Consider the following 16,227-nt stretch of genomic DNA (forward strand, 5'->3'; position numbering starts at 1 on the left):
TAGGAGCAGTCCAGCTTCTCCTCCTGATTATGGTTCCTGCAGACCTTTTTGCAAAATCCAAGTCCTGGCACTCACAGCCCAGCTCTGCTCCACTGCCAGCCAGCACGGCACTCGGCAGCTTTTCCTTTCAGCTCCTTAAGCTCAGAAGAAAGTTTGTGATGGTTTTCTTATTTCTAAACCACCAAGCTGGCCTCCCCAACTGCCCGAGCTGGGCTTTCATGGTACGAGGCTGCAGAGTGAGCGGGGATGCTGGAAGGAGATGAAGTCCAGCTGCAGATGAAATCTGTACACAGCATACACCGTACCCACACAAGCAACATCCATCGCCCCACTCATACAGACGAGTGTATGGTGAAGCATATAGGATGCCCTACACCTTTCTCACGCTCCTTTCTTTGCACTTATTCAGAGATCATTTTTCATTCCTTTCCAATGGGAAGTCAAAGCCAAAGAAGTGCCAAGTCTCTGCCAATCCCAGTCCATTTAAAGTGATTACAAAGCAGCATGTCAAAGCCCAGGAGCTTTGCTTCCACTGACAGGCTTCAGGCACAAGGTGGCTCTCTTGAAGCTCCCAGCAGGGAATGACCTCTAACAGAGTAAAGCTGCTGTGATACTGTTTTTTAAGACAGATGATGTTACCCAACCTAGGCGTTAAAAGGAAATCGGTGGGGTGAAACACCCAGGCCTCTTACAGAAGAGCTTGAGGGCAATGCACCCCCTCCTCTTGCATGACTAGATGATAGTTTGGAGTTCAACAGGACATTAGAGCTGTGGAAGAGATCTCAAAAGCACAATAAACCTCCTCCTCCCACCCCCGAGCCAACCTTTGGTCACGAAGTTGATACCCAGCTATGCATTTCCATCATTTTGCTTATTTTTCCTCCAAGCCGCTAACTTCTAAGCATTTAAGTTGCGCACGTAAGTCCCGTGCCAACGGCAGAACAATACTCACATTGTATTCTGGCGTCCTCGTTCCAAGTCAGTGGCCTAATCAGCCAAGATTTTTGTAGGCGTGCCAAAACAGAAAAGACCTCCAAGTCCTTCTCACATGGGGCAGCCTGGCAAACACCCAGCAGCGCTGCTTTCTCCAGGCTCCGGTGCACCTGCCTTTGTGCAGTTCTTCCCTCATTACCTCCAAGGCACCCAAAAGCCCCTTGGAGATGAAGGTGCAGCTCTGCAGCCCTCCATCTGAGCAGACACTGGATTTAGCTGAGGTTTAACCCACCTCCTCTTCCATTCCACAATCTGCCTGTCTCTCCTCCGCTGCCCTGCAAGCCTCTTTTCTGTCTCTTTTTCAGCTACAGCGGCTGCCAAGCTCATGCCAGCTGAAATGCCTTGCCATCTCCTTGGCTACTCGGTGCTCCCCACTGCGTTCACCCTGTGTCCCCCAAAGCAGGGTTCCCAGGGATCTGTTTAACAATGCACTGAGCAAAGAAGGGATTTCTCCAAACTGGAAATGCATCTTGTTTGATTTGTGGAGGACTGTGTTTATTCTACTTTAGTGAGAAAGTGGGAAACATTTTAGCGTGTACTGAACAAACCCTGATTTAAACAAAAGCACAGTCATGGTGGACAGACCTTTTCCCGTTCCCAGAGAGGCTGCCCTTGGCTCCTCAGCTACACGCTTAGAAACATGATGTCTGCTGGCATCCTTCATTAAGATATTTGAACATGCCTTCAGTCTGTTTCACTGTATTTAGAGACATTTCTCTCACAGCCAGAGGCTACTGACAAGTAATTTCATCTTTTCTTCCTTTGAACAATTCATCTTGGAGGCGTGTGGCTACTTCAGCATTCACACGGGATATGCCTTCACACTTGTACTGTCTCCTACATCATGTTTTAACATAACAGCAAGCGTATGGTCATGTCCGAGCACTGCTCACTCCTGACTGAAAATCTGTGCGTGCCCTTCCTCCTCACCTCAGAAATCCAAGGTCTTCTACAGACTGGTCCTGCTGCCTGGCGATCCAGGACCATGATCACTACAGACAGCATCTCTTAACCACTGACAGAGGGGAGAGGGCAACTCAGCCCAAGGAAGGAAGAGCTTTTGGCCAGGCAGCAGGACTTCAGCCAAAGGAAAAGACTTCCTCAGCCAGCCTTTTGGGGGAAAAGCCCAGCTACCCATCTAGCAAGACCAACTTCTGGCTTCCTCTGTTCTCTCTGGCTATAAATTCTTCACCTGCCCTGTCTGTAAGGGATACATACCCCGGTAGTGATGCTGCAGACAGTATTTTCCCTGGGGGCAAGCAGTCACAAACCAGTCAGAAAGCGCAAGTGCTCCTCACGGAGCTAGCTCCAGAGGGATGGAGAGTTCATCCAGTAAATCGAGACTAAAGACCACTCTGACAAAGGCAGCATCAGGCTGAGAAGCTTTAGCAATAACTTAATCCTTGCTCAAAACATGGATGGAGATGGCTCTGCAGGTGTTGCAAGGAGACCTCTAATGTTGCCATGGTTCTGGTAAACCAGATAATCAACATGGTGCTTCACCTCTGCAATTTCCCAGAGGTTTTCTGTCACATGCAAATGAGCAGAAATAACAAAGACTTTCTATCAACCTCCTAAAGTCAAAGGATGATCTGAATGGTCTTGTCCTATTAACAGGGAAAAATCCAGATTGTCCTGGGTTGAGGGTGCCCAAAATTGAGTAGGGCACAGGAGAAAAAGACTGGTGAGATCACATCTCGATCAAGATTGAGCAGAGCTTCTCCAGATCCATCAGCTTATCACAGCTCTTCAAAAAGATGTATCCAGCCATGCCTGTCCCATTCAGCTACAGCAAGAGATAGCAGGTGGTGAGAGAAACTCACTGTCCCCTCAAATTTGTTATTTTCAACAGGGATGTCCCCAGGCAGTGCAGATCCTGGCCCCCCACACCCAGAAGTGCCTCAGTGTTTGCCACACGGGCTGACAGGTCTTCAAGATGCTGTGCTTGGGGAAAAGCCAAAAGTGCAATCTTTTGTCATCAACATGCTTAACTGGTGACCCTTCCTGGCATCAAGGAGCATCAGTGTCCCACACTGACCATTGGACAGGTCTGGAGAGGGGTTAGGGATTCAAGTCAAAGCCTGGACTTCTATCATGGGTGCCAGGTTAAGGGACAACTCATGGGCTTCAGGAAAACCTCTTGCCTCTCTTCTGAGCCTCAAGAGGACTTGGGGCTTCCTGGAACTTGCTCTTTACCAGGAACTGCAGGCAGAAGAAACCACTGTCCAAGTGGAAAAGCAGTTCCTGCAGGAGACAGATGCTGAAGTCTGTCAGGACCACTGATGCCATCTAGGACAGCCTCGCAGGGGAAATAAGAGCTTCTAAGCTGCAAAATGTTCAGAAGAAATAGCTCCAGAAAAAAAAGATGCAACTTGAATTTGAAACAAAAAGGCTTTGCTTCAGCTCAGCCAAGAAACTGAAGGATGCACAGCCCACACGTACAGAAAGGCTGTATAGGACAGGAGTGTTGCCTGATCTCACTCCTGTGGACGCAGGAGGTAAGTTAGCTAGTTAACTCTGCTTGCCCAAGCACCGAGGGGTACAGAAGCTGGAAAAGACAGTGCTGCTGTGACACTGGGGGAATCTGCACCTCCAAGCAAGCATCATTTACTCACTGCTGGAATTTTGTTTTTCCTTCTTTTCCCCTCTTTTCTGAAACTGGCAGATTTTGCTAGTTGCATTTCTTGTCAAACTAAACAAAGCAGCATGCAAGTTTAGGTCAAACATCATTTTATTTTACTAATCAATATGCAGAGAGAAAAGCAGCTAGAATTAAACAAAACCAAACCATATTTCTTCCATTCCTTACTTACTTTCCGGTGAAGTCCCTCCACCTCGCTCTCAAATTGTTCCTTCTCCTGCTTGGTTTGGATCTGTGTCTCTCCCAGAATTGATTCCAGCTCTTCATTGCGCTCAACCAAATCCTCGTGCTCCTGCTCCAGTTTTTGCAGCTTGTGAAGGAGCTGTGAATTCCTGCCCTCAATGTTTTCAATCACCTCTCGGCACCTACGCACCAAAGACCGACATCACCAGGGCTAGAACTGCTATGTAAACACATTGACACACATCCAAACCGCTTATCACTGGGGAGGAAGAGCCAATGTGTTTCTCACGATGGAATATTTCTGTCCTGCTAATTTCAAGTCTCGCATCCAGCATGACCTGTGCCTGCTCTTATTTACGTGGCGATGCATGGGAATTATTGGCGATGGGCTCTACACAAGTAATGATAAAGGTCTGGGGAGAAAGCTGGTCAGGCACAATGATGCTAACAGCAGAGAGGCAATGGCAAATTCAACTGCTTGAGGTGGAGGAACAGGCTTGGGCATTTGAAGAGAAGAGAAAAAAAAAAAAAAAGAGACAGAGGGATGGGATCAGACCCCCTTTCCTCCTTGAACCTGCCAGAAGAGGCTCAGCAGCAGCAGCAGCTTCCTGAACAAGCCACAGGAGAATGAAGCTTTGACTTCCCTTAAAAATCCCAGTTTACATACTTAAGTCTGAAAGACAAGCTGTCTTGGTACACCCCTGGACAGGAACCAAATCCAGAGAAATCTTCCCAGCAGCAAAACCATTTTGAAAACAACACTTCTGTCTGCAGAGAGCCACAAAAGCCCAACCCTGTTCTTTTAGAAAAGCAACAAACTGGAGAAAGTACCAGGAAACAGCCCGCATTCTTGATACCAAGGGCTACAGACCCACTCAGGACTGCATTACCTCCAAACTCTGATTTGGTAGCAGAGGAACAAAGCTGTTACCCAAGAATATTCTAAAGAACCCAATACTTAAATGCACTCTGCAAGGCAGAATACCAGCAACCAGAGCGCCAGATAACCACTGTGAAAATACAACAGGTGAAGAAGGATTTCTAGATTCCTTACCTTTTATGAAGTGTTTCACTACTCTGATATCTGTCTTCTTTATCTGAGCCAACTTTGCCTGAAACGTGGTCTGCTTCAACCCTCCCTTCATCCTTTGTGCCCTGTGACTGAAGAGAAAATGAAAAGTTAGCACATAATTAAGACTGAAATCTTAGCACAACATGATTCCAAAGCTACCCAAGTCTCATAAATGAACGGGAGAGCTAGAAAACATGAGCTACATCTGCTACATCTATCTGCATTAAATAATCCCCTGGCCATAGGAGCAAAATCCCCCAAGACCTATAATAATACAAAGGCACTGTGGGTATTAGCTTATGCCAACAGATACGCTCTGCACATTACTGTATTTGTTACGCCCAGCATAAATCCTACACCACACCTGCACAGGATGCACTCACACATACGTAGAAAGGAAAACACAAGCATTTCTGTGCTACAAGCCATGCGTCTTCATTTATGGCATGGGGCTGAAATGCAGAGGGGGGCCTATTTGCTTAATTTGCTTTCTAGAACAGCAAACAAAAAGCCCTTGAAAATACCTGCAGCGAGGACGCCGCGACTTCTTCGGTCTCGGTTGGCACAGGCAATGGAAGTCCTTGCTTCTCACTCTTCTGATACTCGCAGATCTCTTCTTTCAGTTGTTCAACCTCCAAAAGGAAAACACTCGCTTTTATTTTTGGTGAACAATCATCTTGCTGTCTTGGAGAATTAATATTCCCCTCAAATTTGCTGTAGGTAAACTGCAGATCTATTAATATTAACCACTCAGCTTGAGGGACTGGTTGAGATCATGTGGCTGCTCCAACTGGGTGGCCTCAGACTATTTAGAGAGGTAAAGAGCAGTTAAAGGGTAAGCGATTTTTCTTCTTTTATTTCAATTACTGATCATGCATGTTGTACATTCCCTTTTACTGAACGGGATTGAGTGCAGAGGGGTAGGCAGATGACAACCACTATTTCCGAGGACACCTTTTGGTCTTTGCTGTTATCGATAGGATCAATATAATATTATTAGCAGGTAACAGCTCACATCGCACAGTCACTTACTCACACGCACACTCACTCTTGGCTACCGGTTGGAGCAACAGCTGGGAGGCCAAACCCAGCCATTTACTGGGAAGTGCAGGATCGTACTGCAGTGGCTTCTGGATGGGTGTTCGTGAAGTCCTGCAGAGAGTGCTCACCTTCACCAGATGCAGATATAATCCTGTACTCTTCCAGTGTGCCCAGCAGCACAGGCAGATGCCACCTGAGCCTCACGCAGTCGATGCCAGGGACCTTGCACAGGTTCAGCGGACCACCGGTGTCCCAGGTTTAGCACTTTTTGCAGATTTAACAGCACTGCTACTCTCTGGAGCTATCAGCCGTTGCAAAGCTTTCGCACACCACTTTCTCAGCACGCATTTTTCCTTTCTTCAGCCTCGTGCTATGCCTCCATCCACACCCACAAGCACCTGCAGAGCCCACTCATGGGGACTTATGCCACAGACACCGGACCCTGCACGGTTAAGGCTCAATACTCCAACTGGTGCAGCACACAGCGGGACGAGGTCAGTGTCCCACAGACCACCAAACCAGAGCCAACTGGCCAGCCTGCTCCTCACCCGGCTGTTCATAACTCACAGGCAGAAAAAAAGACTTCAGGATGCAGAACTCCTGTGGCTCATAATAAAGTACGCTTTCAGCTTCTACAAATGAAAAATCATGGTTTTCTAACTTCTATGCTAACACTTATACCTCATTCCTAAGGAATAAAGGTAATTTGCTTTTAACTTAACAATGTGGTTGCTTGGAAGTGATCTCAGTCTGGCTACATTTTTTTTCTGTACAGAGAAAACAATGCCTTACATGTATCTGTATATTTTTTGTGTATATATATTTATTTTTTATACATATTTTAAAAAAAAGAAAATACACACACACACACACGTGTGTATGTATACATAGTGACTGAAAGAAGCAATGTCCTAAAGCAAAGAAAATGTTATTTGGAATTAAAAAAAAGTAAATCGAAGAATATGAACTAAATAATAGACCTAGACCTGCAGACCCAGAACAGACTGTCCCGTAAATCCAAGGCTTGAGATTACAGATACGCTTAGACGCTATTCTAAGGAAAAACCAGCAACTTTTTTAAATGCAAGGAACAGAACTACATACTAAAATTTTTAAATCCTCAAATGTGAATAAATTATATTCAAGAAAGTAAGTCTTCGATATTATTGTAAAGAGATGGGCATGGTATTCTCAGAGATACTTATATTAATTTAAAAATACTCGTTTTAATCCAAGAGACCCCCAAGACAGCTGCTGAGCTATCTGTGCTGGGATGGCATAAGTAATTATAGACTGCTGGCAACCAATTATAGGCTGCTGAAGGACTGATATAAAGAGTTTGAGTGTTAAGAACAGAAACAGAATTTGTGCCAAATGACACATTTTAATGGGAAACAGACTGTTATATTAAATCACTATTGGCAATCTCAGTAAGGAACCATCTTGTTGATAAAGATTATTGGATTTAGAGAATCCTAAATTTATTACGTCAAACATTAAACTAATAGTAATGGCGTTCACTTAAGAAAGCACACACAAAATGAAAAGGAATAAGTTTATCTTCTATCGAGCAAATCAACGTAGCCACATTAAAAAGCCAAAGAGGCTGAGAGGTATCAAAACATGAGCAGAAATTTAAAATTGTTTAAAAAATAGCTGGTATTGGGTTTTAGATTAAACTTACTCACTGTCACAGTCCCCAAGAAAAGGTAGAAATGTTGCTTACTCTATTTGCCCACTTGATTTTGTGCAAACATTGACTAGTAACAGAAAGCATCAAGCTGATCCTGCACACAGGGCACAGGAAAACACGTATTTCAGGGCTCTGTGCTGCCAGCCCTAAAGCACATACTCAGTTTGAGCATGCGCAGCCCCCTCTGTATTTGGTGAAGTATCAAACTCCTCCTGCACTGAAGCATGCTATGAGAGCTGAATTTTTTTCAGGGCTGCAGTAACAGCAGCTGCTTTAAAACACTCTTTAGTTATTTATTCTGTCTGTTTCCCGAAGTTTATTACGCCATGAGCCATGAAACATCAGAACCGCAGCTCTAGAAAGACTCACTATAGAAAAGAGAGGGGAAATAGAGAGGCAGGGCAGGTTAAGGAGTAGGGCTGAATGTCAGGAGCCAGCCCAGCCTACGCAGAGGCTCGCTGGTGCCACGGCAGACCAGGAGATCCAGCAGCAGGAGATGGGTACTCACCAGATCGAGGAACGCTTTTCTTTCCAAGTCGAGCGTTTGGACCCGTGCTCGCAGCGCCAGAATTTCCTTGTCCAGTCTGCTGTTGTGCTCCATGGCCTTCTGTAGCTCAGTCCTGTCTGTACAGGACAGAAAAATCTGGTCACCAAAACCGGCTTGGCTCTTGACCTCCACCAAGCTCAGAGGGGGGCTGTCACATGCATAAGATTTCTGAAATTGCATTGCCCTTATGCACAGGTGTATGTGTGCAACAGCACAGAGGGGAGTTCCCCGTGCATATGGGTACATGTTCTCTTACTCGCATAGTAGAGGTTTATGTTTCTGGAGATCCAGGTTCAATAGCAGTGCTATGTTCATTATAGGAGCACAGCAGTCTCTCCATAGTTATTCCAGGGATTCAGTTTACCTCTAGATCATGGAAAGTGCTTCCCCTCAGATATTTAGGTACAAGTTTCACAAACAACTAGGGTAAGCTTTGAAAAACTAATGCAGCTGTATTTCTTATTTACACCATAAAATTCATAATTTGCTGCAAGCAGAAACACAATCACATTTAACATATCAGTGTTGTGCTAGCATTAATGTTTATGAAATGGCCGGTACAGTAAAAATTATGGTTGCATACCAACCCTTCAAGCCTGAATCAATAAACATATGCAACCATCACACCAATTAATGCAGACTATCTAGTATTTCAAGTGCAAGAAATAGGAAAAGATGTTTGTATTAGGAGCAGACTGACAGAAATGTGTCCGTATATACACTGGTCACCTAATCCTAAGTAAAACTAGTGAGAAGACAGTTTTCCTTACAAAAAAGGTGCACAAAGATTTCTCCCTTTTCAGCTTAATGCTGGGCACAGGAAATTTCAGCCTAAATTTGACTTTTATTCAGGCAAAAATAAAAACATCTTTTTTCTTGGTCCCAATCTGGCAAAAAAAAAAAAACCACAACCCCAAACCCCAATTTCAAACAAGGATTTTGATACTGGATTTTTTATATTGGATTTTCAGTTTTGTAATTTAAAATAAAAGGCAAGGAACACACCTTCTACCAAAATGTTTATTTTGCTGAAAAGCCTATTTACCACTACAGAAAGCCTTGATAAAATTCCGGATCTTCTCTGCTTGTAAATAGCATGACTTACCACTCTCTCTCCATTCTTCCACCCCTTCCTCCGGGCTCTCAGGTGCTTGCAGGGCTGACGACGAGGCCGATTCTACAAGGACATTAAAGAGACAGTTTTGCTGTGGCAGTCCATTTGTATGCTTCTGACCACAAAACTCTGCAACATTTTTAATGCGCTTTGTTGAATACAGAGTTGAAGGAAAACTGAAGAACAAAATTAAAGCAGCAAACAGCTAGGCACACAATCTAAAATCTCTAATCACCATCACCAAAGACCCAATAACTGGGCTACAAACTGGCCAGGAGCAATCTTGTATTTTCTCTTCAATGCAAGCAAGCAGCTGCAAGTTATCATTGAACCAAAATACACTAAGCAGAGTTTTACTAAAGATCAGAGATTTCATTTTAGGTTTTTATTAGAAAATCAATTCATTTAGAGAACAGTTGGCTCTGAACCTCGTCGAGAGGAGAAGGCATGCAGATATACATCCATCGGGGAAGCCGCTAAGATGTTATAACACTAATTTTGCATACTAATACTTGCAGCATAATAAACCACACAGATATAACAAGCATTAAACCCTTACTCACAGTTTGGAAAGCCTTATATTAATTTGATATTTAAGAAGATTATAAAAGACAGATTTCCCCACGCAGGCTACGGTCCACTGAGAGGAGTTGCACGCTGCAGCCCATCCGTGATCTGGAGAAGCAGTACTGTTTGGAGGCTGCAACACCACGCTCAATCCATCCCCAGGGACGCATGTGTATCAATCGATACACAAAGCAGATGCCCGCAGAGTGCTCATTTCCCTGCCTTTGATTAAAAGGCTGTAAACAATGGTTTCAGAGGCTGGCTAGAAGGTTTAGCTAGGTCCGAGTGTTGCGCGTGAGCTGCAAGGTCAGCATCAGGACCTGCGATTCACACATAAACCCTACCCAGGTGGTACCAGTCTCCTTAAGTGAGTCAGTCTCTGCAAAGGCACACGGGGCAGGAACTGTTATCTCATCACATTTTGCTGTTCTCCATTGACATTTCGCATCACAGATTTTGGGACAACGTAAGTAACGCAGAGAAAAGGCATCCAGAAACGAGTGTTTTTACTCAGGAAATCTCCTGTAAGAGGTAGCAGTGAAGCACCTGGCTTTAGGGGCCACTCCAATAAGAGTTTTATCAAGTAGTCTGATTTCCCTCCAGAAAACTGTTTATTTTTACAGTCAGTATTTAAAAAAAAAAATCTAATACTTAAGGGTTGGTCAACAACAGTTATTTCAATAAAGTGGTTAAGCAAATATTAGCAGTGATAAGAATCTAACCAGTCACTTCAAGACTGCTGATAAGCTCTGGTTATGAGCACTTGTTAACAGCTCCTAACAAGGCAGCATCTGAAGAACGTAGAGACGAGTGGTGCAGCTGTGCTAGCACTGTGTACATGGTATTTTAGCTGCTCTGACCAAGTCGTCATTTCCTCTCCATCCCCTCCTAGGGCATGAATTTCTCCCTGTATATGAGCCAGGGAGAGGAAGTCAGTCAAGACCCTGCTGCTGTAATCATGGATCAGATAACCCCATGTCTCAGCTTTCCCCACTCTCAGAATTAATTGATTTGTGACTATTAACAACTGCATTCAGATTTCCTTAGTACCAGGCTAACATCTGACACCGATTTTTCCACATTACAAGCAGAGAGGACACAGGACAGCCTGCCTCCAACTCCCCTGGGTGAGAAGTCCAAGGCTTATACTAACCAGGGGTGGGCTAAGCGCAGGCCAGTAATTAGGAGTGGCCACAAGAGAAGTGCTTACCTATTTTGCTCTGCTCCTTTCTTTGTGCATCCAACTCATCTGTCAACCTCCGGATCTCCTCCTGGGCCATCATCAGCCTCTGTGTGGCCTCATCCAGATCTCGTTCAACTTTTGCACGTGATGCTTGTTCCCTCTCCAGCTCTTCCCTGTAGGACTGAAACACAAGGGCTAATGCTCCAACGGAAACGAGATAACCCTCCCGGTGATGTGACCAAGGCAGGTCCCCCCTCTGCACGGCTCCTGACCTGCCAGAACAAGGGTGGCAACACAAAAAGAAAGCAGGTGAGCTCGGGGAAGCCACTGCAGGGGCAGGAGACCGACACGCAGTGGATAACCCTCTTCACCATGGACACATGCAAAAACACAGGTGTTGAACAGCATGGTGTGGCTGTTTCCCAGTTTCCCTCCCTGAGACAACGCCATTAATTACGATGCATTTCCAAACACATAATATATGAGGTTTTCCAAGCAGAGGGCTCCACCACACCCTGTGAGAGTTTGCTCCAAGGACAAGTCAATTCTGCATGTTTGTGGTCCCATGGCCGTTGTGAGAGCTAGCCCCAAGCCAGCCTGGCACTGATAACCTCCTCTTCCACTGCTAGAGTGCAGGAGCCGGAGACTGCTCCCACTGACCTGTGATTCTGCAGAAAAGTCATTTCAGCTGATATAAAAAGCTGATATTTCTCACCCCCTGAACTTTGGTCCACTCATCTCCAACGACATTTCTTTGTGGCTACCGTTAAAGGCACATGAGTGCTTACAAGCCAGCCCTGACCCAAAGCTGATAAGATGTTAACCCTGACTCTCAGCAAAAGGAATTAATTCGTTCGTAGCACCAGGCTGATGTGGTGGCACAGCCTGAAGTTCAGAGCCCGCTCACATCCCATCAGCTAAAAACAATAAAAAACCTCACAGCATGCTTAAGAACACACCCACTGCTTGAAATCTCAACTATGTGCCATGTCATCAGCAAGAAAATGTGCAAATGTATTACCTTATTCGTTGTCTCTCCAGTAAGCCACGTTGATTCATGCTGTTGTTGGAGTTTGTCTTCTAATGTCTGATGAATGTGATCAAACTCATCCTTGCACAGAAAAAGATTTTAACAAATCAACACCACCAGAAAGCATGCTGTCATGTATCCCTCGGCACCACTGTGTAGGATTTTCTGTTTCAGCTTATCTTGATTAGAAGGGGTTTTGTAATCATACCTTATATTTGAACAGAACATTTCAACCAGAGTTACTCCAAATCCTTGTGAAAATCCCTCGGTTGTCTCACCTAGTACTGGGAACTCTGCGGGTTCACTACTTTTTTTTAAAAACCTGTGATCTCCTTGGCATCTTCCTTTTAGAGCCTGTGGGCTCAGCTTTGCCCAAAGAAATATATTGGTGCTGAGTATGCTTGACTCACTTTATCAGAGTAACACTGGGTTACTTGCCCATGTCCCTCTCTTTTGAACCACTTATTGAGTTAACAGATTCCTGCTCCCTTGCAGCCTGCACACATGAACCAGCATCAAGGATTTGCTAACGCTCAGAAGGTTGGTTGTCATTAATATCTTGCATCTTGGCTCTAGAGAGGTGAGCATGCTTGTACATGCCATGCCTTCTACCAGAGCTCAGAAAGCATTTCCCCACGTATATCTTAGAGATGACTACACAAAGACGTATGTTTGTACTCTGGCTTTTTGCATTAGGGAGGATGCATCAAAAAAATCAATTATGCTTGAGCAGTCTAGCTCAAAGCTGCATTCATTTCTGTAACAGACAGGAACATATCTGGACCTCCAGTCTAAGAGTGAAGCAAGTACGTGACAGGTCATTTGAGAATAAGAAAGGCTACACGTTCCAGTAAACAGAGTAACAAGAGCAATTAGCCTATTAACCTGTAACACTGCTGTGACTCTAATGATTCTGTAAAACAAGTGTGATGCTACCCCAAACAATGCAGTGCTTAATCAACAGTTTCTAGTTCACAGGCATGGACAGCAATGACATCATCTGGGGAGAAAAAACAGTCCGCTTTAGAGAAACTGTTTCCCTGGAACATGTGTCTTTCATCTGGTTTTAAAAACACAGGAAGAAAGGTGCCCAGTATAAGAACTGCAGAGAAGTTGTGTTTGATTAGCAACAAGGAGCATTAAAGCTTATAATGTGTTTTGATCATGCAAGAAGACATTTTCTTTTAATAAGTCCCACTCCTCTAAACAGCTGCATGAAAAGCGGGTAAAAGTCAGGTAGTTACAGGCCTAGGGGACTCTGGCACCACGTACCAGGAGGAATTCGAGTAAACTCCACATTGTTCTTCACACATAGACAGCCTATATTATCTCGTACATCATGTACAAGACTTTGCCTTGGCTCTGTCCTTCACCCAGCCCAGCTGCAACAACACTCTCTCTTTCTTTATCCAGCATTCAAGACCAGTCTTGTTACAGAAACATGTTCATTACAGGATCATTAGAAAGAACGGTCCTGAGAGGGGACTGCTAGGAGAAGTCAGCTGCATCCTCAGAAGGACAAGCTCCGTGCAAGAAGGTTTGAATTCAACACCAGGCTTGCAGGCATCTGCGTCCTTCATTTGCCCTGGCCCTACTTCCCTTACTCAGCCATGGCACTGAAGGAAGAGCAAATCCAGTCACACCTGGTAAATGCTCGGTAGCAGATGTGGTTAACTGGCATTTCATTGGAAGGTTACAGCTCTGCTTCCCCTTTTTAACCATAGTGGGGTTTCTATTACACTGCTTCGTAGGAAAAAATGCAGCAAACATTTGTATCAAGTGACAGGCATTCACAGATGGATTATTCAGGATTTGCAAAGAGGCATTTTCTATCCAAGAGTGGGAGACAGCGCATCAGGGAAGTTTCTCTGCCTCACTGCAAACAGGTTCTTTGATTCCGAGATGGGTATTTACATCTGAAGGTGTTACTGTACCATGAGTGAATCCCGAATGACACCCGATCCTAGAACAGTTAGGCAGACTAGGACTATCCAGCCAGAAAGGGATGCTCTTGAGGTCGGTAAAATACCAAGTGGCACAGAAAAGGCAGATAAAAAGGCAATTGTTCACTGCCTCTTCATACAAGAGCTGGAGAGCGTCAAACGAAGCCAGGAGATGGTAGGTCGAAACAAAGGAACTTCATGTGACAGTAACTGAACTGTGAAAGTCCTTGCTACAAGATGCTGAGGATGTAAGAAAACTGCATGGGTTTAACAAGCAAGCAAATTCATGGAAGAGAAAAATTAATCAAGGACCACTAGACACAACGATAGCACCTCTGGTTCAGACACTGCATGCCACTGGAGGCAAGGGGAGCATTTCTGATGAACTGTCACGACATATTTGCCCACTGTCTTCTGAGGTTTTGCATTTGGCTTCTGGTCAGATGGCCAACACAAAAATAAAGCACAACACAGCCCAAACCAAGCCGAGCTGTGCAGCGGGTGTGCTGAGCCTCCTTCTTCCAGCAAGCTCACCCAAAAAAGGCCAAGAAGCTTTTCAACTCCAAACCAGCTTTATCAGAATGAAAAACTAGAAACTTAAAACCGTAGAAAGTTCAAGGTAGTGACAGAAGATGAGACAGAAGCGAAACGGTCTGTCTGCAAGTTTTCCACCTACTTGTGCCTCAGCAGGCGGCCGTTGTTTCCAGCCAAGTCCAACTTCGGAGGTCACCAAACCCTGCCGGTCCTCTCTGTCTGCGGGAGAGCTTTCCTGTGAATCCTGGCCGGCTGCTCTTTGCAGGGGCTGCAGCTCCTGGCCCTCTCGTGTCCCCCTGGCAGCCTGGAGCCTTCTCCCCTAAGCTCACCCACTGGGTCCCCAGGCAGGAACAACCCCTCTCCCTCCAGAGGGAAACCTGGCCTGGCCACTTCTGAAGTGGCAGAAGGAGATTGGGAAAAAGAAGAAAAACTTAATGCTCTGTATCACAAATACCGCAGGGCTAAACAGGCTCTAGACCTGGCCCAGTGCAGCAATTTTTATGCTCCTGTACATCCGACAGCCATTGCTGTCAGAACTAAGTTATGGATGAGGCCAGCAAGCACAGCAATGCGGGAGAAACAACTACAAGAGCCAGCAGCTCCTGGGTTCCAGTTCTGTGAAATGGCCATATTGAGGAGTAGGTGGAAATCAGTGGCCTTGGTGGGAGGGAGATCTCCCTAACTGAGATGATTGGTCACAAACTGTCTCTCCAACATGCAGTAGCTGCTGCTCCTCCACCATTCGTCACCGTTCTTCATCTTGACCTCAGAAAGCAAAAAATCAAGACATGGACGGTCCTCCCTAACCTGCCAATCATCAAGTCATGCTGTGAAATTTATTTACCGAACTCAGTTTGTAAGTAGAGGTTTGCTCAACTTCCATCCTCTAGCTCAGCAGCTAGAAGACAAGGGAAGTGTTTTAACCTCACCTTAAGTATAGGGAAGGTTTTTTCCCTAAATTAATGATTTTCAGGGGAACTCAGTCATCTGAAATTAAATATCGGATCATCAGGAAAACTGGATTAGTAGAAAATCACTACTACCCAACGAAGATCCTCAGACCAACTATATCAAACTCTTCAACACTTGCTCTGTTAAAATTAATCCTATTCGCTATCCCTATGCAAGATGCAGGAGCAAATCAAGTGTAAATATACTAGGGTGAAAACTAACAAAGAAATCAACTTCAGCTTTAAGAATCCACAGTGTCCTCATAGGCAGGAGAAATATTTTTACTTAAAAAAATATCTCAAAGACAAGCTTTTCCCCAGCGCGCTTTCAGTCAGCGTGAGCCGCTAAAGCAGGCGGTACCTGAAGCTGTGCCGCACACAGCCTGTCTACGTAGCTGTGCGAATTCAACTTCTGATCTGCGATCTCCAGTTTCTCCAGCAGCGTCGTTCTTTCTACCAGTAAGTAAGCAATCTGTTCGCTGGCATTACTGTGAGCTATTTCGGACAAGCCTTCCTGTTCCAGCATCTCCTCGACCTCCTTCAGCTGGGCTTCTGCAAGACAAGGCTTTCTGTGAGCAGAGGAACAAGTGAAGCCCGATTCCTTCCAGATCTGCGTCCTAGTTCCTCTAAACATTCCCCACCACAAGAGCCCTGGAGCTCACCAACAGCTCATAAAACACTTAGTCTCTTCTCCTGCTTCCCACCTCCCTCTCTGCCTCCTATCCCCTGTTCTTAT

At 45.1% G+C, this 16,227-nt stretch overlaps 1 protein-coding gene across 1 annotated transcript in view; it reads right to left on the minus strand.

The window, feature by feature from the left end:
• LOC104072175 (coiled-coil domain-containing protein 30-like) overlaps positions 1-16,017 on the minus strand; it is a gene marked incomplete at its 3' end in the record, with an annotated part of 33,763 nt that extends 17,746 nt beyond the window's left edge. Inside the window, exons 1-8 of the mRNA XM_009587180.1 lie at positions 15,853-16,017; positions 12,056-12,145; positions 11,062-11,227; positions 9,276-9,347; positions 8,132-8,247; positions 5,414-5,521; positions 4,872-4,972; positions 3,807-3,999 (exon numbers count right to left, since the gene is read on the minus strand). Of these exons, the coding sequence (XP_009585475.1) occupies positions 3,807-3,999; positions 4,872-4,972; positions 5,414-5,521; positions 8,132-8,247; positions 9,276-9,347; positions 11,062-11,227; positions 12,056-12,145; positions 15,853-16,017 (1,011 nt within the window). The remainder of the gene's footprint in view (positions 1-3,806; positions 4,000-4,871; positions 4,973-5,413; positions 5,522-8,131; positions 8,248-9,275; positions 9,348-11,061; positions 11,228-12,055; positions 12,146-15,852) is intronic.
• Positions 16,018-16,227: the final 210 nt, after the last annotated feature.

The sequence above is a fragment of the Fulmarus glacialis genome, unplaced genomic scaffold, assembly GCF_000690835.1.
Source record: "Fulmarus glacialis isolate BGI_N327 unplaced genomic scaffold, ASM69083v1 scaffold30421, whole genome shotgun sequence".
In the NCBI taxonomy this organism is placed as follows: Eukaryota; Metazoa; Chordata; class Aves; order Procellariiformes; family Procellariidae; genus Fulmarus; species Fulmarus glacialis.